At 41.0% G+C, this 17,980-nt stretch overlaps 2 protein-coding genes across 2 annotated transcripts; one reads left to right on the forward strand and one right to left on the reverse strand.

The window, feature by feature from the left end:
* Positions 1-966: 966 nt before the first annotated feature.
* LOC131481734 (vomeronasal type-2 receptor 116-like) lies at positions 967-9,189 on the reverse strand. Its single transcript, XM_058671866.1, is given in 7 exon segments — positions 967-1,511; positions 1,514-1,891; positions 4,484-4,607; positions 4,960-5,187; positions 5,899-6,097; positions 6,338-6,690; positions 9,181-9,189. Coding segments are annotated over 7 exon segments (1,836 nt in total).
* A 462-nt stretch (positions 9,190-9,651) lies between these two features.
* On the forward strand, positions 9,652-10,620 carry LOC131481735 (vomeronasal type-1 receptor 94-like). The gene has a single exon (XM_058671867.1). The coding sequence runs from the start codon at positions 9,652-9,654 to the stop codon at positions 10,618-10,620; it is 969 nt and encodes a 322-aa protein (XP_058527850.1).
* Positions 10,621-17,980: the final 7,360 nt, after the last annotated feature.

Below are 17,980 nucleotides of genomic sequence, written 5' to 3' on the forward strand. Positions count from 1 at the left end.
AGGAGAGACAGAGAGGAAGATTTTCCATCTGATGATTCACTGCCCAAGTGACCACAACAGCTGGTGCTGTGCCGATCCGAAACCAGGATCCAGGAAATTCCTCCAGGTCTCCCACATGGGTGCAGGGTCCCAAGGCTTTGGGCCATCTTTGACTGCTTTTCCAGGCCACAAGCAAGGAGATGGATTGGAAAAGGAGATGCCAGGACTAGAACCATTGCCCACATGGGATCCTGGCACATTAAGTGTGAGGAATTTAGCTGCTAGGCCGCCATACTGGGCCTGGATTTTGAATAAAGGGGATGTATCGTAACTGTGTAATGGAGACTAACATATCCAGTGACATGTTATTTAACTGCATGACAGTGTACATTTGTTTTTCTTCTTGTTTTTGGTTTTGTCTTGTGTATTTTTCACTTGGAGGAATTTATAGTTACTGTATAGAGGAGACTGACATGTCCAGATGTGAGGATCTGGTGCAGTATGCATCTCTACTTCTGGATCAAAGATGGACTCCTAGTGAAACTTTTCGATGCGTCTTGACAATGGGATGCTGGACTCTGCCATTTTCCATGCCCGCAATGATGGACTTATGACGGTTTGTGCAGAACTATGCTGTTGTAATGATATTGGAGAATTAAATGTGTGTGTGGGTCGGGGTGTACTAGAAGAGGGAGGGGTACTCCCAGGGCCTATGTAACTGTTCCATAAAATGATAATAATATGATAATAATAATAATAAATCCTTGGGAACTATAAACATAAGCAGTGCTACATAAAATATGGAAATGAGTTGAATATGTTGGCATGTGCCAATGCAAGACAGCTCCTGTGCCTGGGTTTCCTCAGGTGCTGAATTTGTTCCTCCAGTGAGTGCCTGTTCAGAGCAGGTGGCTGTCAGGGCACGTCAGGCTCAGGGACTGTCAAACACCAGAGGCCCAATCAGGGTGATGGAGTCTTGAGAGAAAATCAGACAATCTTCCTGTTTCTCTTAGACCCTCTGGTGTTTTGAAAAACGTTAAAAGAATTCATTTCAGGTTTTATGAGAATGATGTAGCACGTGGGGGCAAAGATGCAGCCCAGGAGACCCACACTGGAGACCATGATGGAGAACACCTCCACAGCCACCATGACCTTTCCCTTGGTGCTGTGGTACACAGGCAGGAAGGTCACCCACACACTGCAGAACACCAGCATGCTGAATGTCAGGAATTTTGCTTCATTGAAAGTGTCAGGCATGTTCCTGGCAAGGAAATCCACAATGAAGGTCCCCAGGGCCAATGAGCACAGGAAGCCCAGCACACAGGAGAAGGCAGTGATGGAGCCCTCATTGCACAAGAGGATGACGTGTTCATGCTCAGAGTGTGCATCTATGTCCAAAAAGGGAGGAGATGTTGCCAGCCAGATGCCACAGAGAGTCAGTTGGATGAGGAAGCAGATGGGAATGACAGTGTTAGGGGCTCCTGAAACCAGCAATCGCCTCATGGTCCTTCCAGGCTTCATGACCTTGAAGCCAGAACCACAGTGATGGTTTTGGCCAGCACGGCAGAAACAGCCAGTGTGAACATAAGGGCAAATGTGACTTGTCTTAGGAGGCAGGTAGCTGTGTTGGGATGCCCAATGAAGAGGAAGGAGCAGAGGAAGCAGAGGAGGAGTGAGATGAGCAGGATGTAGCTGAGGTTGTGTTTTTTGGCCTTGACGATGGGAGTGTCTTGGTGCTTCGCAAAGATCCCCAAGATGGCAGCTATCACCACAGACAGGGACAGAGCCATGCATGCCAGGACCATCCCCAGGGAATCATGAAAGTCCAGGGAGGTCACTTGCTTGTCCAGGTATCGGTCATGTTCTGCGTTGGCATACTGGTGATCAGGACATGTCACACACTGGTCCATATCTGGTGAGAAAGGAGAGACGCCATCATCCTACATCCAGTTCGCTGAATCACAGGCCCCTCTCTGATCCCATTTGGGTGAATGTTCCCTAGTTGTTGTTGTTGGAGATAGGGCATTAGCATAAAGGATTAGGAAGGAATGGCAATTAATAGCACCCAACTTCCCCATTGTTTGGAAAACATTCATTCTGTCATCCTCCTATGTAGCTTGTGTGCTGATGAAAACACTGTGTATTCTCACAATGCCGTGAGGTCTGCTGATTCAGTTCATTCTGCTATACAAAGAATTCCCTAGAATTTTTCATTAATAAAATTTTAAATTATTTCTTCATGGTTTCTTTAAATTTGAAAGGGATTCCTGGAGCTCAAGTGTCCCGTGTTCTTACACATGGTACACTCGTGTGGCATCCTCATGTGTGGCATGAGTTGGCAGTCTCCTCCTGCTTTATTGTAACATATATTTCCCTCACTTCTCTCACAACTTACTCTACCAACCACACTTGGTCCACATGCTAACATGATGGGCTGGTGCAAGGTGGGTGCTCAATGTCAGTTGTTGAAAGTACCTAACTTGCTTTTGTAACAAGCATAGGAAGAAATGCTGATATGAGTGGGAGGCAGAGCAAGCGTATTATTGCTCTATCAAGTTACTACATGGCACGTGGTTTTCAAAGAGTAATCAGTATGATTTGGGGACATTTCATCCTTCAAGATTATACATGTAAGCCTTGATAGCTTTGCTTTCCGATGCCCCTGAACTGGTAGTAGAAATGACCCTTTTTTGTCATTCAATCTTGTATGCAGCACTACTGAATACAGATGGTGAAATACAGTTACTAACACGTGGCTTAGCCTGAGTAATGCTGTCTCACTATAATTTCACTTCAAAATGATACCACTATAGGCACTTCTTTTTAATGAATTGCCATTGTGTTTTCCTGTTTGTTTCTGTTTTGAACAATTACTGTGAATCTAGCCTCCTCTGAAAATTTTTGATGCAGAGGCAATATGCACCCTTTTTACATCAGCTTGATTTGTAACTATAATCATAGACATCCACACTTCCACTGACATCCTGCAAATGACCTTCACTTAGAATTGAAAACTGCCCCTTGGTCTGGGAATACCTCAAAGTTTCTTTGGAGATCTCCCCAACCAAACTGCTGGACTCAGAACCCTAACCAAGAAAAGACAGAGGACAGAACAGGTCAATCATTCAACTCAGCTGTATGTTGGCAGCGAAATATGGGCCAAACGGAGACTTTATGATGGACCATATCAATCAGTGGACGACCTCATTGAGCGAAACTGGCAGCGATTCATAACTGGAGAACTATTAAAACCACTTGATCAAACATCTCAGAGCATGCCCCACATCCGGGACTTGGGGTGGGCAGGAAACCGGGTGGGGCTTCTCCCTCAATATCCCCCTTTACCACAGATACTTTATGGAAACAATATGGACAGAATTGTATTACCCACTTCCCTATACCCCATGAACCTTTTTTTTTAACCATGATTAACTATGTAAAGATTGTCAACAATAATACAATAAAATAAATTAAAAAATAAAATAAAAAGTCACAATAACAACAAATAAAAAGAAAGCTGCCCCTTCTCTTGTAAAGCTCATGAATCTTCTGCTGTTGTTTGGTCATCAATCACAGATAAGTGCTGAGTTTAGAAAATCAATTTTCCTGTAGTTACATTATCATTAGCATGACTAACTCAGGGAAGAACACACTGAATTCTGGGATGTGCACCAAGTGAGGCATTCTTAAGGTGATTTTGCTGTTTTGAGTGGATAGCTGTGTACTTATCTTTGGAACAGTGCTTTCCAAACTTCATACTGCTGAAAATCTGCATGATTCAATCCCAGTAGACTAAGGCATTTTCAATTTCATGCAGATTTTTCAACGTGTTGAACAAATTTATCACTACCATTTAACACTGACATTTCATAAATTTTATGGAGATCCCAGAAGTGTTGTTCTGCATGAACAAACTCTGTGGGCCCACACACACACACACACGCACGCACATACACATGCATATGTACAACTCATGAACTTGCACACACACATGCAACCTAGACACAGACATAATCAGTAACCTCATCATTTCCTACAGAGCCATCATCTCTGTGGTTCCTAATTTGGTATAGATTAGGCTCTGTCTTAGATTTTCTTCACTTTCCTTCTCTTTCTCATCCTCTCTCTAGGGTCTTAGCTGAGTGCTCTATCACTGATCTGCATTGTTATGTACACTTAGTACATTTTAGTGGTCATTCTATCCCTTCCATACACTTTGTTCTGTTCATGTTTTCTGCCACATTTCAGCCTGCATGCCACCTGCATCATTCTTCCTGTGTCATTCAATCTCCTGTTTGCGTTTCTGATAACACAGCAAACACAATGCAACAGGGAGAGCTCCTTGAGTAGAGGGATGAATGCTGTGTGTGAAAAGCAATTGTTTTCTGAAGGTAGGCAGAATTCTCTCCCAAGGCTTAGCCCACATATTGGTCATTCTTAGAAAGCACTGAAAGAAAGTCAAAGAGAGGTGTGGAATTTCTTCGAGAGGAGGATGTGCACTTACCAGTCTCTTTGGCAATCTTGCTGTATGGACAGAGAGTGCAGTCGAAACAGCAGGTGGGCTCTCCCTCCCGGGTGGTCCTCCAGAACCCATGGCCACAGCTGGAGCTGCACATGGATTGTGGGGTCTAAGGAAAATGACGCGTCTGTTGGTCACAGGTGAAGCTGGTCAGGAAAACATTCCTCCCAGGTAATGATTTAGAGTTTGGGAGACCATGAAACTCCAATGGTGAATACCTGATTTCCACTACACTAAGTGTACGGCATATTGCACATGTTTGGAGGCAAGGAAGTCGATTCAAAACATACAGGGAACAGTTGTGCATAGTCTCCAATCTTCAGCGGAAAAGAACATGAGAAAACACTGAAGTTCAAGAGGGAGTGGTTTAAGGCCACACAACGTAATTCTGAGGTCAGGGGGCACAGATTCGCATCCTGAGAGTTTCAGAGTTTGCAGATGGAATGGCATTTTGAACTCACCTGTGTGATTCCCATGGCCCACTCCATCAACTTCACAGAGAGAGACAACTGTTGCCCTGGTGGATCGTAGGAGAAGTGTCCCACTTTCAGGGTATGGCCAAGTCCTTGGGGAAATTTCCAGAAGTTGACAATGTCATATGCTGCAGCCAGCTTTCTTTTCTCATCTAAGTACACAGGGTCGCCAGCTGGATTTGTAAATTGGAGGCTCTCGAGAATGGAGTGCATCTCCTGAAAGAATCACATTGTTCTATGAGAAAGAGTACCAGATGAGATGAATCAAGGACCAAGTGTGACAAAGTCTCTGTCTGTGACCACTGCCTCCCCATGAACTGCATCACACAAAGGAAAGAACACAGAGAATTCTGTTCAATGACTTTTAGTCCCCAGTTAAACAAAGAGAAGATGACAAAGACATGGCCCATCACACAGCAGCAGGCGTGAGGTTTCAAAGCTTCTCATTTTTGAAGCCTGATTCTCCAACTTGTCCTATTTGCTCAATGTACTTGTGTGTAGTCATGGTCAGCAGAAAAAAGTGACCCACTACCCGGTGTGAACAGATGATAAGAGAGCATTCATGCCCACTGGGCACTAGAGTCCTGAGTTCCACTGGACACGGACAGAGCTCAATCCCCAACAGCAGAGTTTGAGCATCTTGTGATGGAACCCATGCACCTGCTATGTCAACATTATTGCACTGGAATCTGAGTTGTTTGGACCACAACCCTGGTAGTGATCCAGTGTGTTCTTCTTGGTCCATTATACATGGCTGATGATAGAATCCCCTGCCCATCTATCCTTACACCTCCAAGACAGTGTATACCTGCAAGATTCCTTGTACATTTTTATTATTGTCCTCAGCGAGGATATTCTCCCACGTGCAGGACCTTCACGTTGAAACACGTTAGCTGGAGCTCCTGTCAGGCCAGGAACATAGCATACCTGCCAGTGGAGAATCATGCCTTTCTCTCCAGGTCCTGATGGTTGCATGTCTGATGCCTGTTGATGCATTTTGTGTAAAGAGTGGGCCAGAGCATGCACAGCATTGTATATGTGGTAGCTCCCTTCGCTCATTGTCATGTCAAAATCTTGCCAGGACAGCCACTTCAGGGAGGCTTTTAGGGGACAGTATTGCAGCGTCCTGCAGTCAGCATTGGAAACAGAGCAGTGAAAGTCCAGAGACCAGAACAGGGCGAGGTAAATGATGTCTGGATACTTGACAGGGGTTGCTGTTTGCAAAAAGTGTTGGAATCTCAGAATCTTGCTGCGGTGGTTAGAAAAGATGAGGGTGCCATGGAAGGAATGCAACAGGAAATGTTGCTCACTGGTGGCAAAGTCCAAGTGGGAGGTGGTGACTCAGACCTTCCATATTATCAAGGACCTTGTCAGCACCAAGATTAGCTTAATAAATAATGCCTTGTCACTGAACAGAACAACCACATTGGCTGAGGACATCATGATGTGGGTTGGCTGTTTTAAATCTACTGAGGGAACAAAGCAGTTGTTCACTGGGATCAGCTCCACAAAGGCTAGGCAAAGCCCATGCTCCTGCATCTCTGCTCTCAAATGGGACAGAAACACCACACCCTTCTGGTGATCCGGGATTGCCAGTCCCACCCACGTCCAGCCAAAGTGCAGCATCAGGGAGACCAATGCGAGGGCCGGAGAAGTGTCCTTTGAGGCCATCTGATAGACAGATAAGAAGTGAGGTGGCTGCTTGGTATAGCTGGTAGGCTAATTCTTTACTTCGGAGTGTGTAAAAGAAAGTGACTCTTGGTGAAACTTGCAGGGAAGGTGAGGGTGATGTGGCACAAGACAGGAGAGTGGATGTGGCATCTTTAATAAGCCATTTGAACTTTGTCTTTTGTGCTGTTGACATGGAATCTACCCTTTCTGTTCCAGGGAACTGCATTGCCCTGGAGAGGAGGAAATGCAGTCTGCATTCTGCTACTGATGCAGATGCACTGGGACAGGGATGTTTCTTATTGAATAAAAATCTCTCTTCTTATGGAGTAGTGCGAGAGAGGACTATTTCCTGAATTACAGACACTTATTTTTTTCCCTGAGATCCACAAAGGAGAATCAGGTGGGATGTCATCATGAGTCCCCTGGATAGTGGGACTTTGTTGAGATACCAGCTGTGGCCTGAACTTGTCATGAAGTAAAGCTTATTGTTTTCCTCTCATCAGTTAACAAGGCCTGAGAACAGACAACCTGTCCAGGCAGGCCTGCCTCAGAGAAATGAGTCCACAGGTGAGAAGAGTGGCACCCACATGCTTTCCACTGATGTCTCCCAGAGACCAGGAAAGTTCACCTTTTCCCTCAAGTGGATATTCTTCTAAAGATGACAGGACAAATTGTACTGCTTCTACAAGTGAAGTGGGAATAATTGGCCTGTAAGGAGATGAGCTGGGACCCTCTCCTCACTATAAACACATGTTGAGGATTTATTTCACTATGGAGTCCCATCAGAGGCTTAACTGGGTGAGTGTCTCTGTGGCTTCTAGGATGAAGCAGTCTATCTTTCAGTGTAGCGTTAAGAAAATTTTCCACTCAGGATATGAATCTTAGATTAATGAATTCTGTAATGTCATGAGTTACAGAAGCACAAGAGTGTATAGGTTTGCATGATTATCATTCTATATTTCTGCTGACTTGAATTGCAATTGCACATGCTATCATTTATTGCAGCATTTTTAAATTTAACTTCTTCATTGACTTCAAGCTTCTCTAATTAGGTATAACACACCTGAACTGACTCAGTACATTTTGGTGATATTGTATAACAATGGCAAAGTTCATTTAACTTCTACTCAGTGTTCTTAAACAGGGAATTTGGAGCAGATGGCACAATTTTTACCTTTTTCTAAACTCAGTACTTGATGGGTAGCTCTGGCTATAGCCTTCTCCTGTTTTAGTGGTTTATAGGTTGGCATGTGTGAAACCTTAAAAGTGCACTTTCACTTCTCTTTCTTGTATCTACAGCATTCTGTTGGTATTACCAATTCAATTCTATGCAGCACTTTCTTTGTTTGAAGATTCACAAATTATGATTTCCTATTAACTCATCTTGCTGCATTTTTTGTCTCCTACTTTACACTAAATTTTTGCTACCTCTGTTTTTGTTTTCTTTCTCTCAATGGGTCTGTGAACACAATTTGCACAATTTGGATATTCTCATGATTCATGCTGCATTTTTCATTTTTCTGCATTATGCAACATTTCAAAGAACAGCTGATGCATTGCAGATAATCAATGCTGTTAGATCCCTATTCTCTTTATTCTTCTAAAATTTGTCCATTTTATTAAGAAAAATGTGCTCGAGGTGAACCTATTATAGTGGAAATAATTTTTATTGGTTGATTCTGCCAGCTGACTCAATTTTTTTAATCAGCACTATCAACCTACTCACACATATTTCCTCATCAAAAGTTCTTGTTGCGTTTTAGTGTTGTAAATGTTGTCATACGTCTTCAAATGCTTCTCCCTATAAATATGATAAATCTTATGAGAGCATCAAGCAAAAATTGCTGTGGTGGACCAAGAAAATGTTGATATTCTTATCTGGTCACCATTTTGTCATTAATTTGCTTTACTAAATGACTGATAATATATGAATATTCTAATACTGTTACATATTTACTTATAATTATTGTAATAGATTATTTCTTCCTTAAGTGTGTTACTAAATGAGTTGATCAGGATCATTCAGATGTGGAAATAGTCAATCATTTAGTGAGTTCAAAGGTGATACACAATTCTTTTTGCTTCACTAGATTAAGCTCTGGAGAATGTTCAGCAACCATTTAATCAACAATGCATTGATTCCTACAATACCACATGGCATGTCATGTGGTTGTGAACAGGTTTTCTGTTTCTGTGGTCTATTTCTGAATTTAAGTTATTGTACATGTATGTGTGTGTGTATATATATATATATATACAGAGAGAGAGCATGAGAGAGAGAGGCTAGCAGCAGTTCCTCTACAAGGCCCAGGAACAGTTTATATGGAGATGAATGAACTGGAAATCACTTAATTCACAGGTTCAGATAATGGATGTGTTAGAGTATTGGGAGACCTTACTGTTGAAATGCAAATGGCTCAAGCCCTGGCCTTGGATGGCTAAGGGACAACCTTCTTTTAACAGTCTGATGCTGTTAATAAATTTTCCTTTTCACCATCAGTCAGTAGTCCATGTGTGTCATTGTCAGGCTCTGTGTACCAAGTCCATCGCTGATGAATATACACATGTATTTATATATGCATATATTGCATTATATACACAAATGTATAAAGCAGAAATGTATACATGCATACATATTTGCTATATATATGCATGCATGTGTGTATTTACAGAGAAACAATTTCAAAATATTTGGGAAATCAAATTAAAATTGCAGTGTTTTATTGAAGAATTATTTTGAATTACCTAAACAGAGAATTCTTTAAAAGCTTGAAAAATGACATATACTGACAAATTTTCGTATGTTATAGAATAAGCAATGCAGACGTTTTACTATCAATAATTTTAGTAAACATTCAGAGTTTATTAAAGTAGTGGGCAAAATAAAAAGGATGATTTTGCATGAGTTTCATATAAACAGAAAGATTTATGGTGATATGAGGACTGTGTTTTGCCTTATAGGTAGTTGATATATCTTCAAATATGCTGACATGAAAAAAATATCCAGTAATGTTATCACTGAAACATGTGTATTTTTTCCAAGCTGGCATTGGCATCTTAGCCAATACCTCCCTTCTTCTCTTCCACATCTTCACAATCCATCAAATTCGTAGGCCTAGACCAACTGACACGATCACTTGTCAGCTGGCTTTTGTCCATATAGTGATGCTACTTACCACTCTAGATATTTCATCTGCAGACATATTCCAATCCCTGGGATTTCCAAATGAATTAAATTGTAAACTTATGCTCTATGTGAGTAGAGTGTCTATGGGTCTCTCCATCTCCACCACCTGTCTCCTGAGCATTGTTCAAGTCATCACCATTAGTCCCAGCTCCTTCTACTGGTCAACATTTAAACATAAACTCACAAAACATGTTTCCATTGCTTTCGTCTGTATTTGTTGCCTCAACCTGTGTTCCAATAGCAACATGATCATCTACACTGTAGCTCATTCCAACAGGACCAATCTACTCAATGTCAGTAAGTACTGCTCACTTGGCTCAATTAATTCCATTGTCAGGGCACTATATCGCACAATTAACTTGTCCCAGAACATCTTCTTTGTAGGAATGATGCTGCTCTCCAGCATATACATGGTGATTTTCTTATGTAGCCATCAGAGGAAGTCTGAGTACCTTCACAGCATGAGCATTTCCCCAAGGACCTCCCCAGCAAAAAGGGCCACCTGTACTGTCCTAGTGCTGGTGAGTTTCTTTGTGATTATGTCCTGTGTTGATATCACCATCACGTCCTTCTTATACACATTGTGGAAATATGAGCCAGCCATACCGCATATCCAGAGACTCATGGGAAACATGTATGCCACTGTCAGTCCTTTGGTGTTTATTAGTTCTGATAAAAGAATAGTTGACATTCTGAGAAAAGTAATCAATATGTGCCAAACATTTCAAGAGTTGATAAAGCAAATCAGAAAGATAAAATATATCATTTGGGGAATATTCAATCATCCATAATTCTCAATGTGATAGATTATGAATAATTTTCCAAGTGTATTTTCTATTTTCACATTGTCACAGCCAAAATCTACATACCTGTCTTATTTCAAAGTTTTCCATGTATTGAAATTTCTTCCTCTTATACTTTTTGTGTAGAGGAATGTATTTTCTGTGTGTGCTCATGAGAAGCTCTTCATAACACCTAAATCTTAATTCTCTTTACTTACAAATAAATCAAAATTTACCTTTGCTTGTTGAATGCCTAGCAACTACATGTCCAATTCTAGCTTTAACTACACTGTATCTGTTAAGATAATTATCTCTACATTGACCCTGTATAAGCTCACTAAAATGTTTTTAGATTCTTATGTGTTTTTCACAAAGATTTCTTCCTCCTTGATGATACACAGTATAGACATTATTTAAGTATTTTTTCTTAAATTTCCAATTATTGGGCCCTGAGTGAAAAACTAATTGCTAAAGTGCTTGCCTTGCATGCACCTGGGAGAACATATGGGCACCACACCATGTCCCAGTGTACCCACTTCCCATCCAGCTTCCTGCATGTAGCCTGAGAAAGCACCTAAGGACAGATCAAAGTCTTTGGACTCTGCACCTGCATGAGAGACCTGGAAGAATCTCCTGGCTTTGGATCAGCTCAGCTGGGAACATTGCCTCCAGCTGGGGAGAGAATCAGCAGACAAAGATTTTCCTCTTTTCTCATCTCCTCTCTGTTTATCTGACATTCCAATACAAATAAGTAAATATTAAAAAAATACTTATTGACCCTGTAAACTCCTGAATTTATAGATTTGTATCTTGTGGACAGTTTTGGAAACTTACATAATATAAATGATTATAAGGCTGTCATTAATTTCTGTGTAAGAATATAATTTCTAATGTATTTTAAGTACCATTTAATTCACTATATTTACCCTGACTGTGCTTAAAATCAGTCTATTTAAAATGAATTTATTTGAGCAAAACATGGTAGCATAGTGACTACATTCCTTGCCTTGTTTGCAATAAAATCCCGTAACCACTCCAGTTTTTTTTTAAAGTTGTGTGTATTTGTTTTGTTTTTAAAATTATTTTATTTTATTACATTGTATTATGTGACACAGTTTCATAGCTACAGGGATATCCCCCACCCCTCTCCACACCCTCCCCCCATGTTGGGTTACTCCACTTTGTTACAAAACCACAGTTTAAGCTCAGTTGAGATTCCCTCACTGCAAGCATATACCAAACATAGAGTCCAGCATCTAGCACTCCAGTTTTAATTCCAGCAGCCTGATTCCCATCAAGCTCCTGCTTGTGGCCTAGGAAAGCAGCTGAGGACAGCCTGAAGCCTTGGGATCCTGCACATATATGGGAGACCCAGAGAACTATCCTATCTCCTGGCTTTGGATCACCTCGGCTCTGGTCATTGTGGCTACTTGGGGAGTGAAGCAGCAGATGGAAGATCTTGGTTTTTGACTCTCCAGCTACCTATATATTTGACTTTCCAATAAAAATAAAATAAATCTTTAAAAATGATTTTACTCATATAAGGTTAGCAAACTGGGTTTGTTCTCATGAGCATCACATGCTGTATGTTGAATATATTCACTTAATTTCAATATTTTACTTCTTTTAAATATGCACTTGATGCATATCATTTCATGTTATTTTTTTTTTTCCAGCATTTTTTTTTTTTTTAATTTTAAATTCATTAATTACATTGTATTATGTGACACAGTTTCATAGGTACTGGGATTCTCCCCACCCCTCCCCAAACCCTCCCACCATGGTGGATTCCTCCACCTTGTTGCATAACCACAGTTCAAGTTCAGTTGAGATTCCCCCATTGCAAGCATATACCAAACATAGAGTCCAGCATCTTATTGTCCAGATAAGTTCAACGGCTTCTTAGGTATACACTCTCTGGTCTGAAGACAGAGCCAGCAGACTATCATCCCGATCAATTAAAAGCTCCAACATACCATCAGCAAAAATTTACATCACCATGGAATTAATTGACATAGTAACGAGTAACCAATATGGTAAAAGTAAATGCAATTTCTTATCCACCTTCTGTGACCACCTCATTGACATTTCAATTTAGGTTTATACACAACATATAACATTCATAACATAACTTGTTATACATAACATCGTGTCATCTTAAATTAAGGCAAACATGTGGTATTTAACCTTTTGGGATTGGCTCATTTCCCTTAGCATTATGGTTTCCAGTTTGGCCCATTTGGCCACAAAGAACTGCATTTTGTTTTGTTTAATAGCTGAGTAGTATTCCATGGAGTAGATGAACCATAGCTTTCTTATCCAATCCTCTGTTGATGGGCATTTTGGTTGCTTCCATGTCTTTGCAATTACTGATTGTGCTGCTATGAGCATAGGAGTGCATGTTGGTTTCTCATAAAACAAGTGTTCTGGATATATTCCTAGGAGTGCTATTGCCGGGTCATACGGTATGTTGTATTTGAGTTGTTTGAATGTTCTCCATACTGATTTCCATAGAGGCTGTACCAGCCTGCAGCCCCACCAGCAGTGGAGTAGGGTTCCCTTTTCCCCGCAACCTCGCCAACAAGTGTTGTTGGTGCTTTTATTCATGTGGGCCAGTCTTACTGGCGTTAGGTGGTACCTCATTGATGTTTTAATTTGGATTTCCCTTATTGCCAGGGAACTTGAGCATTTTTTCATATGTTTATTTGCCATTTGGGTTTGTTCCTTTGTGAAGTGTTTGCCCATTTCCCGTGCCCATTTCTTGAGTGGCTTGTTTGTTTTGACATTTTGGTTGTTTTGTAGCTCTTTGTATATTCTGGAGATCAGCCCTCTATCACCTAAGTCGTGTGCAAAGATCTTCTCCCATTCTGTGGGTTGCCTTTTTACTTTGTTGATTGTTTCTCTAGCTGTACAGAAGCTTCTTAGTTTGATGAGGTCCCAATTGTTTATTTTGGTCTTGATTTCTACTGCATCTGGAGTCTTTTTTAGGAAGTGAGGGCCTACCCCTAAGTGTTCCAGTGTGTTTCCAACATTTTCTTCCAAAAGTTTGAAGGTTTCTGGATGTAGGTTTAAATCTTTTATCCATTTGGATTTGATCTTAGTATATGGTGAGAGATGTGGGTCTATCTTTTTGTTTCTGCAGGCTATTAACCAGTTGTCCCAACAGCATTTATTGAACAGACCTTCCCATTTGCCTGGGTTGTCGTTTGTCTTTTTGTCAAAGATTATTTGGCTGTATTTCTGTGGGTTCCCATCTGGTGTTTCTATTCTGCTCCATTGATCTTCTTCTCTATTTTTGTGCCAGTACCAGGCTGTTTTGATAACCACTGCCCTATAGTATGTCCAGAGGTCCGGAACTGTGATTCCCCCTGCTAACTTCCTGTTCTTGAGAATGGTTCTAGCTATTCGTGGTTTTTTGTGTTTCCAGATGAACCTTTGAATCATTGTTTCCAGGTCTGTGAAGAATGTTTTGGGCAATTTGATTGGGATTGCGTTGAATGTATATATTGCTTTTGGCAGTATAGACATTTTAATGATATTGATTTTACCTATCCAGGAGCATGGGATGTTACTCCATCTTTCTAGATCTTGTTCAATTTCTTTTTTAAGTAGTTTGTAGTTTTCCTCGAATAGGTCTCCTACATTTTTGGTTAGGTTAATTCCCAGATACTTCATGCTTTCCTTTGTTACTTTGAATGGTATCTTGCTGGTTAGATCTTTTTCCAACTTGGGGCTGTTAGCATACACTATGGCTGTTGATTTTTGTTCATTAATTTTGTACCCTGCCACTCTACCGAACTCTCGTATAAGTTCTAGTAGTCTCTGTGTTGAGCCTTTTGGCTCTTCCATATAAAGAATCATGTCATCTGCATATAGTGAAAGCTTGACTTCTTCATTTCCCATTTGGATTCCTTTGATTTCTTTTTCTTGTCTTATGGCCTCAGCGAGTACCTCTAGAACTATGTTGAATAGCAGCGGAGAAAGCGGACATCCCTGTCTTGTTCCAGATCTCAGTGGGAAGGGTTCCAGTTTTTCTCCATTCAGTATGATGCTGGCATTGGGTTTTGCATATATTGCTTTGATTATGTTGTGGAATTTTCCATCTATGCCTACCTTGGTTAGGGTCTTTAGCAGGAAGTTGTGCTGAATTTTGTCGAAAGCTTTTTCTGCATCTATTGATACTATCATGTGATTCTTGTTTTTCAGTTTTTGGATGTGGTGTATCACATTTATGGATTTGCGAATGTTGAACCATCCCTGCATTCCAGGGATGAATCCTACTTGATCTGGATGAATGATCTGTCTGATGTGTTTTTGAATTCTGTTGGCTAGGATTTTGTTGAGAATCTTAGCATCAATGTTCATCAAAGAGATAGGTCTGTAGTTTTCTTTCTCTGTAGGATCTCTGCCCGGTTTTGGGATTAAGGTAATGTTGGCTTCATAGAATGAGTTTGGAAGGGTTGCTTCCTTTTCTATTGTTTTGAAGAGTTTGTAGAGGATTGGAGTTAGTTCTGTTCGGAATGTTTTGTAGAATTCTGTAGTGAAGCCGTCTGGGCCTGGGCTTTTCTTTGTTGGGAGGTCTTTAATCACTGATTCAATCTCTGCTTCAGTTATGGGTTTGTTCAGGTTGATTGTTGCCTCTGGGCTAAGTTTTGGCAGGTTGTGTGAGTCTAAGAACTTTTCCATTTCTTGGTGGTCTTCTGATTTGTTGGAGTACAGTGCTTTGTAGTAATTTCTGATTATGTTCTTAATGGTTGTAATGTCTGTTGTTATGTTGCCTTTTTCATCTTTGATGCTGTTAATTCTTGCTTTCTCTTGTTTTTTCTTTGTCAGACGGGCCAGCGGGGTGTCTATTTTGTTTATCTTTTCAAAAAACCGGCTTTTTGATTCGTTGATTTTGTGTAAGGTTTTTTTTATTTCTATCTGGTTGATTTCCTCCCTTGTTTTGATGATTTCTTGTTTCCTGTTGTGTGTGGGGCTCATCTGCTGCTGCTTTTCCAATTCCTGGAGGTGTGTGGTTAGTTCCTGTATTTGGCGACTCTCTTGGGCCTTGACATGAGCTCCAATTGCGATGAGTTTACCCCGTAGCACTGCTTTGGCAGTGTCCCACAAGTTTTGGAATGTTGTGTCAGAGTTTTCATTGGTTTCCATAAATTTTTTGATCTCATCTTTAATTTCTTCCCTGACCCATTGTTCGTTTAATAGCATATTGTTCAGCCTCCAAGAGTTTCTATATTTCCTGGGACATTTTGAATTGCTGATTTCCAGTTTCATTCCGTGGTGGTCTGAGAGGGTACATGGTATGATTCCTATCTTTTTGAAGTTATTTAGATTTGCTTTGTGTCCTATCATGTGGTCGATCCTGGAGAAGGTGCCATGCACTGCTGAAAAAAATGTATAATCTGTGGTCTTAGGATAAAAAATTCTATAAATGTCTACCAAGTCTAGTTGTTCTAATGTTTGTACGAGCTCTGTTGTTTCTTTGTTGAGTTTTTGTTTTGTTGATCTGTCTATAGTTGTTAGTGGGGTGTTAAGATCACCCACTATTATTGTGTGTGTATCTATGTCTCCCCTTAAGTCTGTAAGTAGTTGCTTCACGAAGCTAGGCGCATTGGAATTAGGTGCATATATGTTCACGATTGTAATTACTTCTTGATGGATCAGTCCCTTCACCAATATATAATGTCCTTCTCTGTCCTTTTTGATGTCTGTCAGCTTGAAGTCTAGGTCATCTGAGATTAGAACAGCTACGCCAGCCTTTTTTTCTCGTCCATTGGCATGAAATGTCTTTTTCCATCCTTTCACTTTAAATTTCTTACAGGATTTTCTGGTTAGATGTGTCTCTTGTAGACAACATATAGTTGGGTGCTGTTTGATGATCCATTCCGTTAATCTATGCCTTTTGATTGGTGAGTTTAAGCCATTTGTGTTTAGAGATAATATTGAAAGGAATTGGTTTTGGGCTGCCATGAGTGTAAGTATGCAAGTGTGTATTTGCGACTATTAGAGTTCTTGATTGGTTGACTTTTCTTGTATGGATTTTAGTGGGGAGGTCTTCCCATTTGCCATCTTTGATTTTGGTTTGTATTTTTTCTTTCTGGGTTTAGCACCTTCCTGAGGAGATTTTCCAGAGCTGGTTTCGTGTTGATGTATTCTTCGAGTTTCTCTTTACTGTTGAAGTATTTGATTGCATTCTCGAATATAAATGAGAGCTTTGCTGGGTACATTATTCTTGGTTGGCAGTTGTTTTGTTTCAGGATTTGATAGGTTTTACCCCATTCTCTCCTTGCTTGGAGCGTTTCTTCTGATAGGTCGGCTGTGATCCTGATTTCCCTTCCCCTGAAAGTAATCTTATCCTTTTTTCTTACTTGTCTTAGAATGGTTTCCTTGTATTCACTTGAAGGTAGCTTGAGGACCACATGTCTGGGAGACGATTTGTTTGGGTCGTATCTCCTGGGGGTTCTTTGCCCTTCCTGGATTTGTGCTGGATTTATATTTCCAATATTCTGGAAGTTCTCCTGTATTATCTCATTGAGCACCCGTTGCAAGCCTGTCTCCTTTTCCACTCCTTCGGGAAGGCCTATTATTCTAATATTTGATTTTTTGAGGTTGTCTTTCATTTCCTGTATGGACCTATTGGCTTTCTCTAGATTTGTCTCCAACTGTTTGATGAGCTGCTGCCTTTCATTCTGATTGTCTTCCAATTCTGATATTCTGTCCTCTGCTGTGTTCATTCTGTTGGTTAGGCTTTCAATTTTGTGCTCTATATCGAGGATTCCCTTTTTGATTTGATTTATTTCTGCAGTGATATGGTTTTCGAATGCCTTAGACTCTTCCCAGCGCTTTTCACTCTCTCTGACGAATTTCATCATTAGCTTCTTAAAGTCCTTATCTGATAGTTCCTCTATGTCTTCATCTTGCATCTCAGATATTGAGATTAGTTTTTGGTTGTATTGAGAGGGAGTGCTTGATCTTTCCTCTGGGTCATTGCTTTTTCTGATACTTCTCCTCATTGTGTTTTTGCTTCTTGTTGTTTTGAGATTTTAGCGGTGATTCAGCTGAGCCGGCTCTGGTTTGGGGTCTCCGGCTGAGCCCAGCAGGGCTTACTGCCTGAGTCACCAGCTGCTTTCAGGGTCTGTAGATCACAGCCCTGAGCTGGGTCAGGAGGCTTTGTGGGCCAGCCCTAGTGCCAGGCCCCTTCCCCTGTGGCTCCCTCTCAAAGGCAGTGCCCTACAGATTCACTCTGCTGAGCTGCGCCTGGGCTTTGGGTCACAAGGCTAATACAGCGGGGGTCTCCGCCTCAGTGCTGAGCCGAGACTCTCCTTCAGGGCTTGAGGTTAGCACAGCAGGGGCTCCTGCTGCTCGGAGT

The sequence above is a fragment of the Ochotona princeps genome, chromosome 13 (genome assembly GCF_030435755.1).
Source record: "Ochotona princeps isolate mOchPri1 chromosome 13, mOchPri1.hap1, whole genome shotgun sequence".
In the NCBI taxonomy this organism is placed as follows: Eukaryota; Metazoa; Chordata; class Mammalia; order Lagomorpha; family Ochotonidae; genus Ochotona; species Ochotona princeps.

What these genes read in the sequence shown, in the direction of transcription:
- LOC131481735 (XM_058671867.1), top strand. Translation starts at nt 9,652, where the DNA reads ATGTTATCACTGAAACATGTGTATTTTTTCCAAGCTGGCATTGGCATC.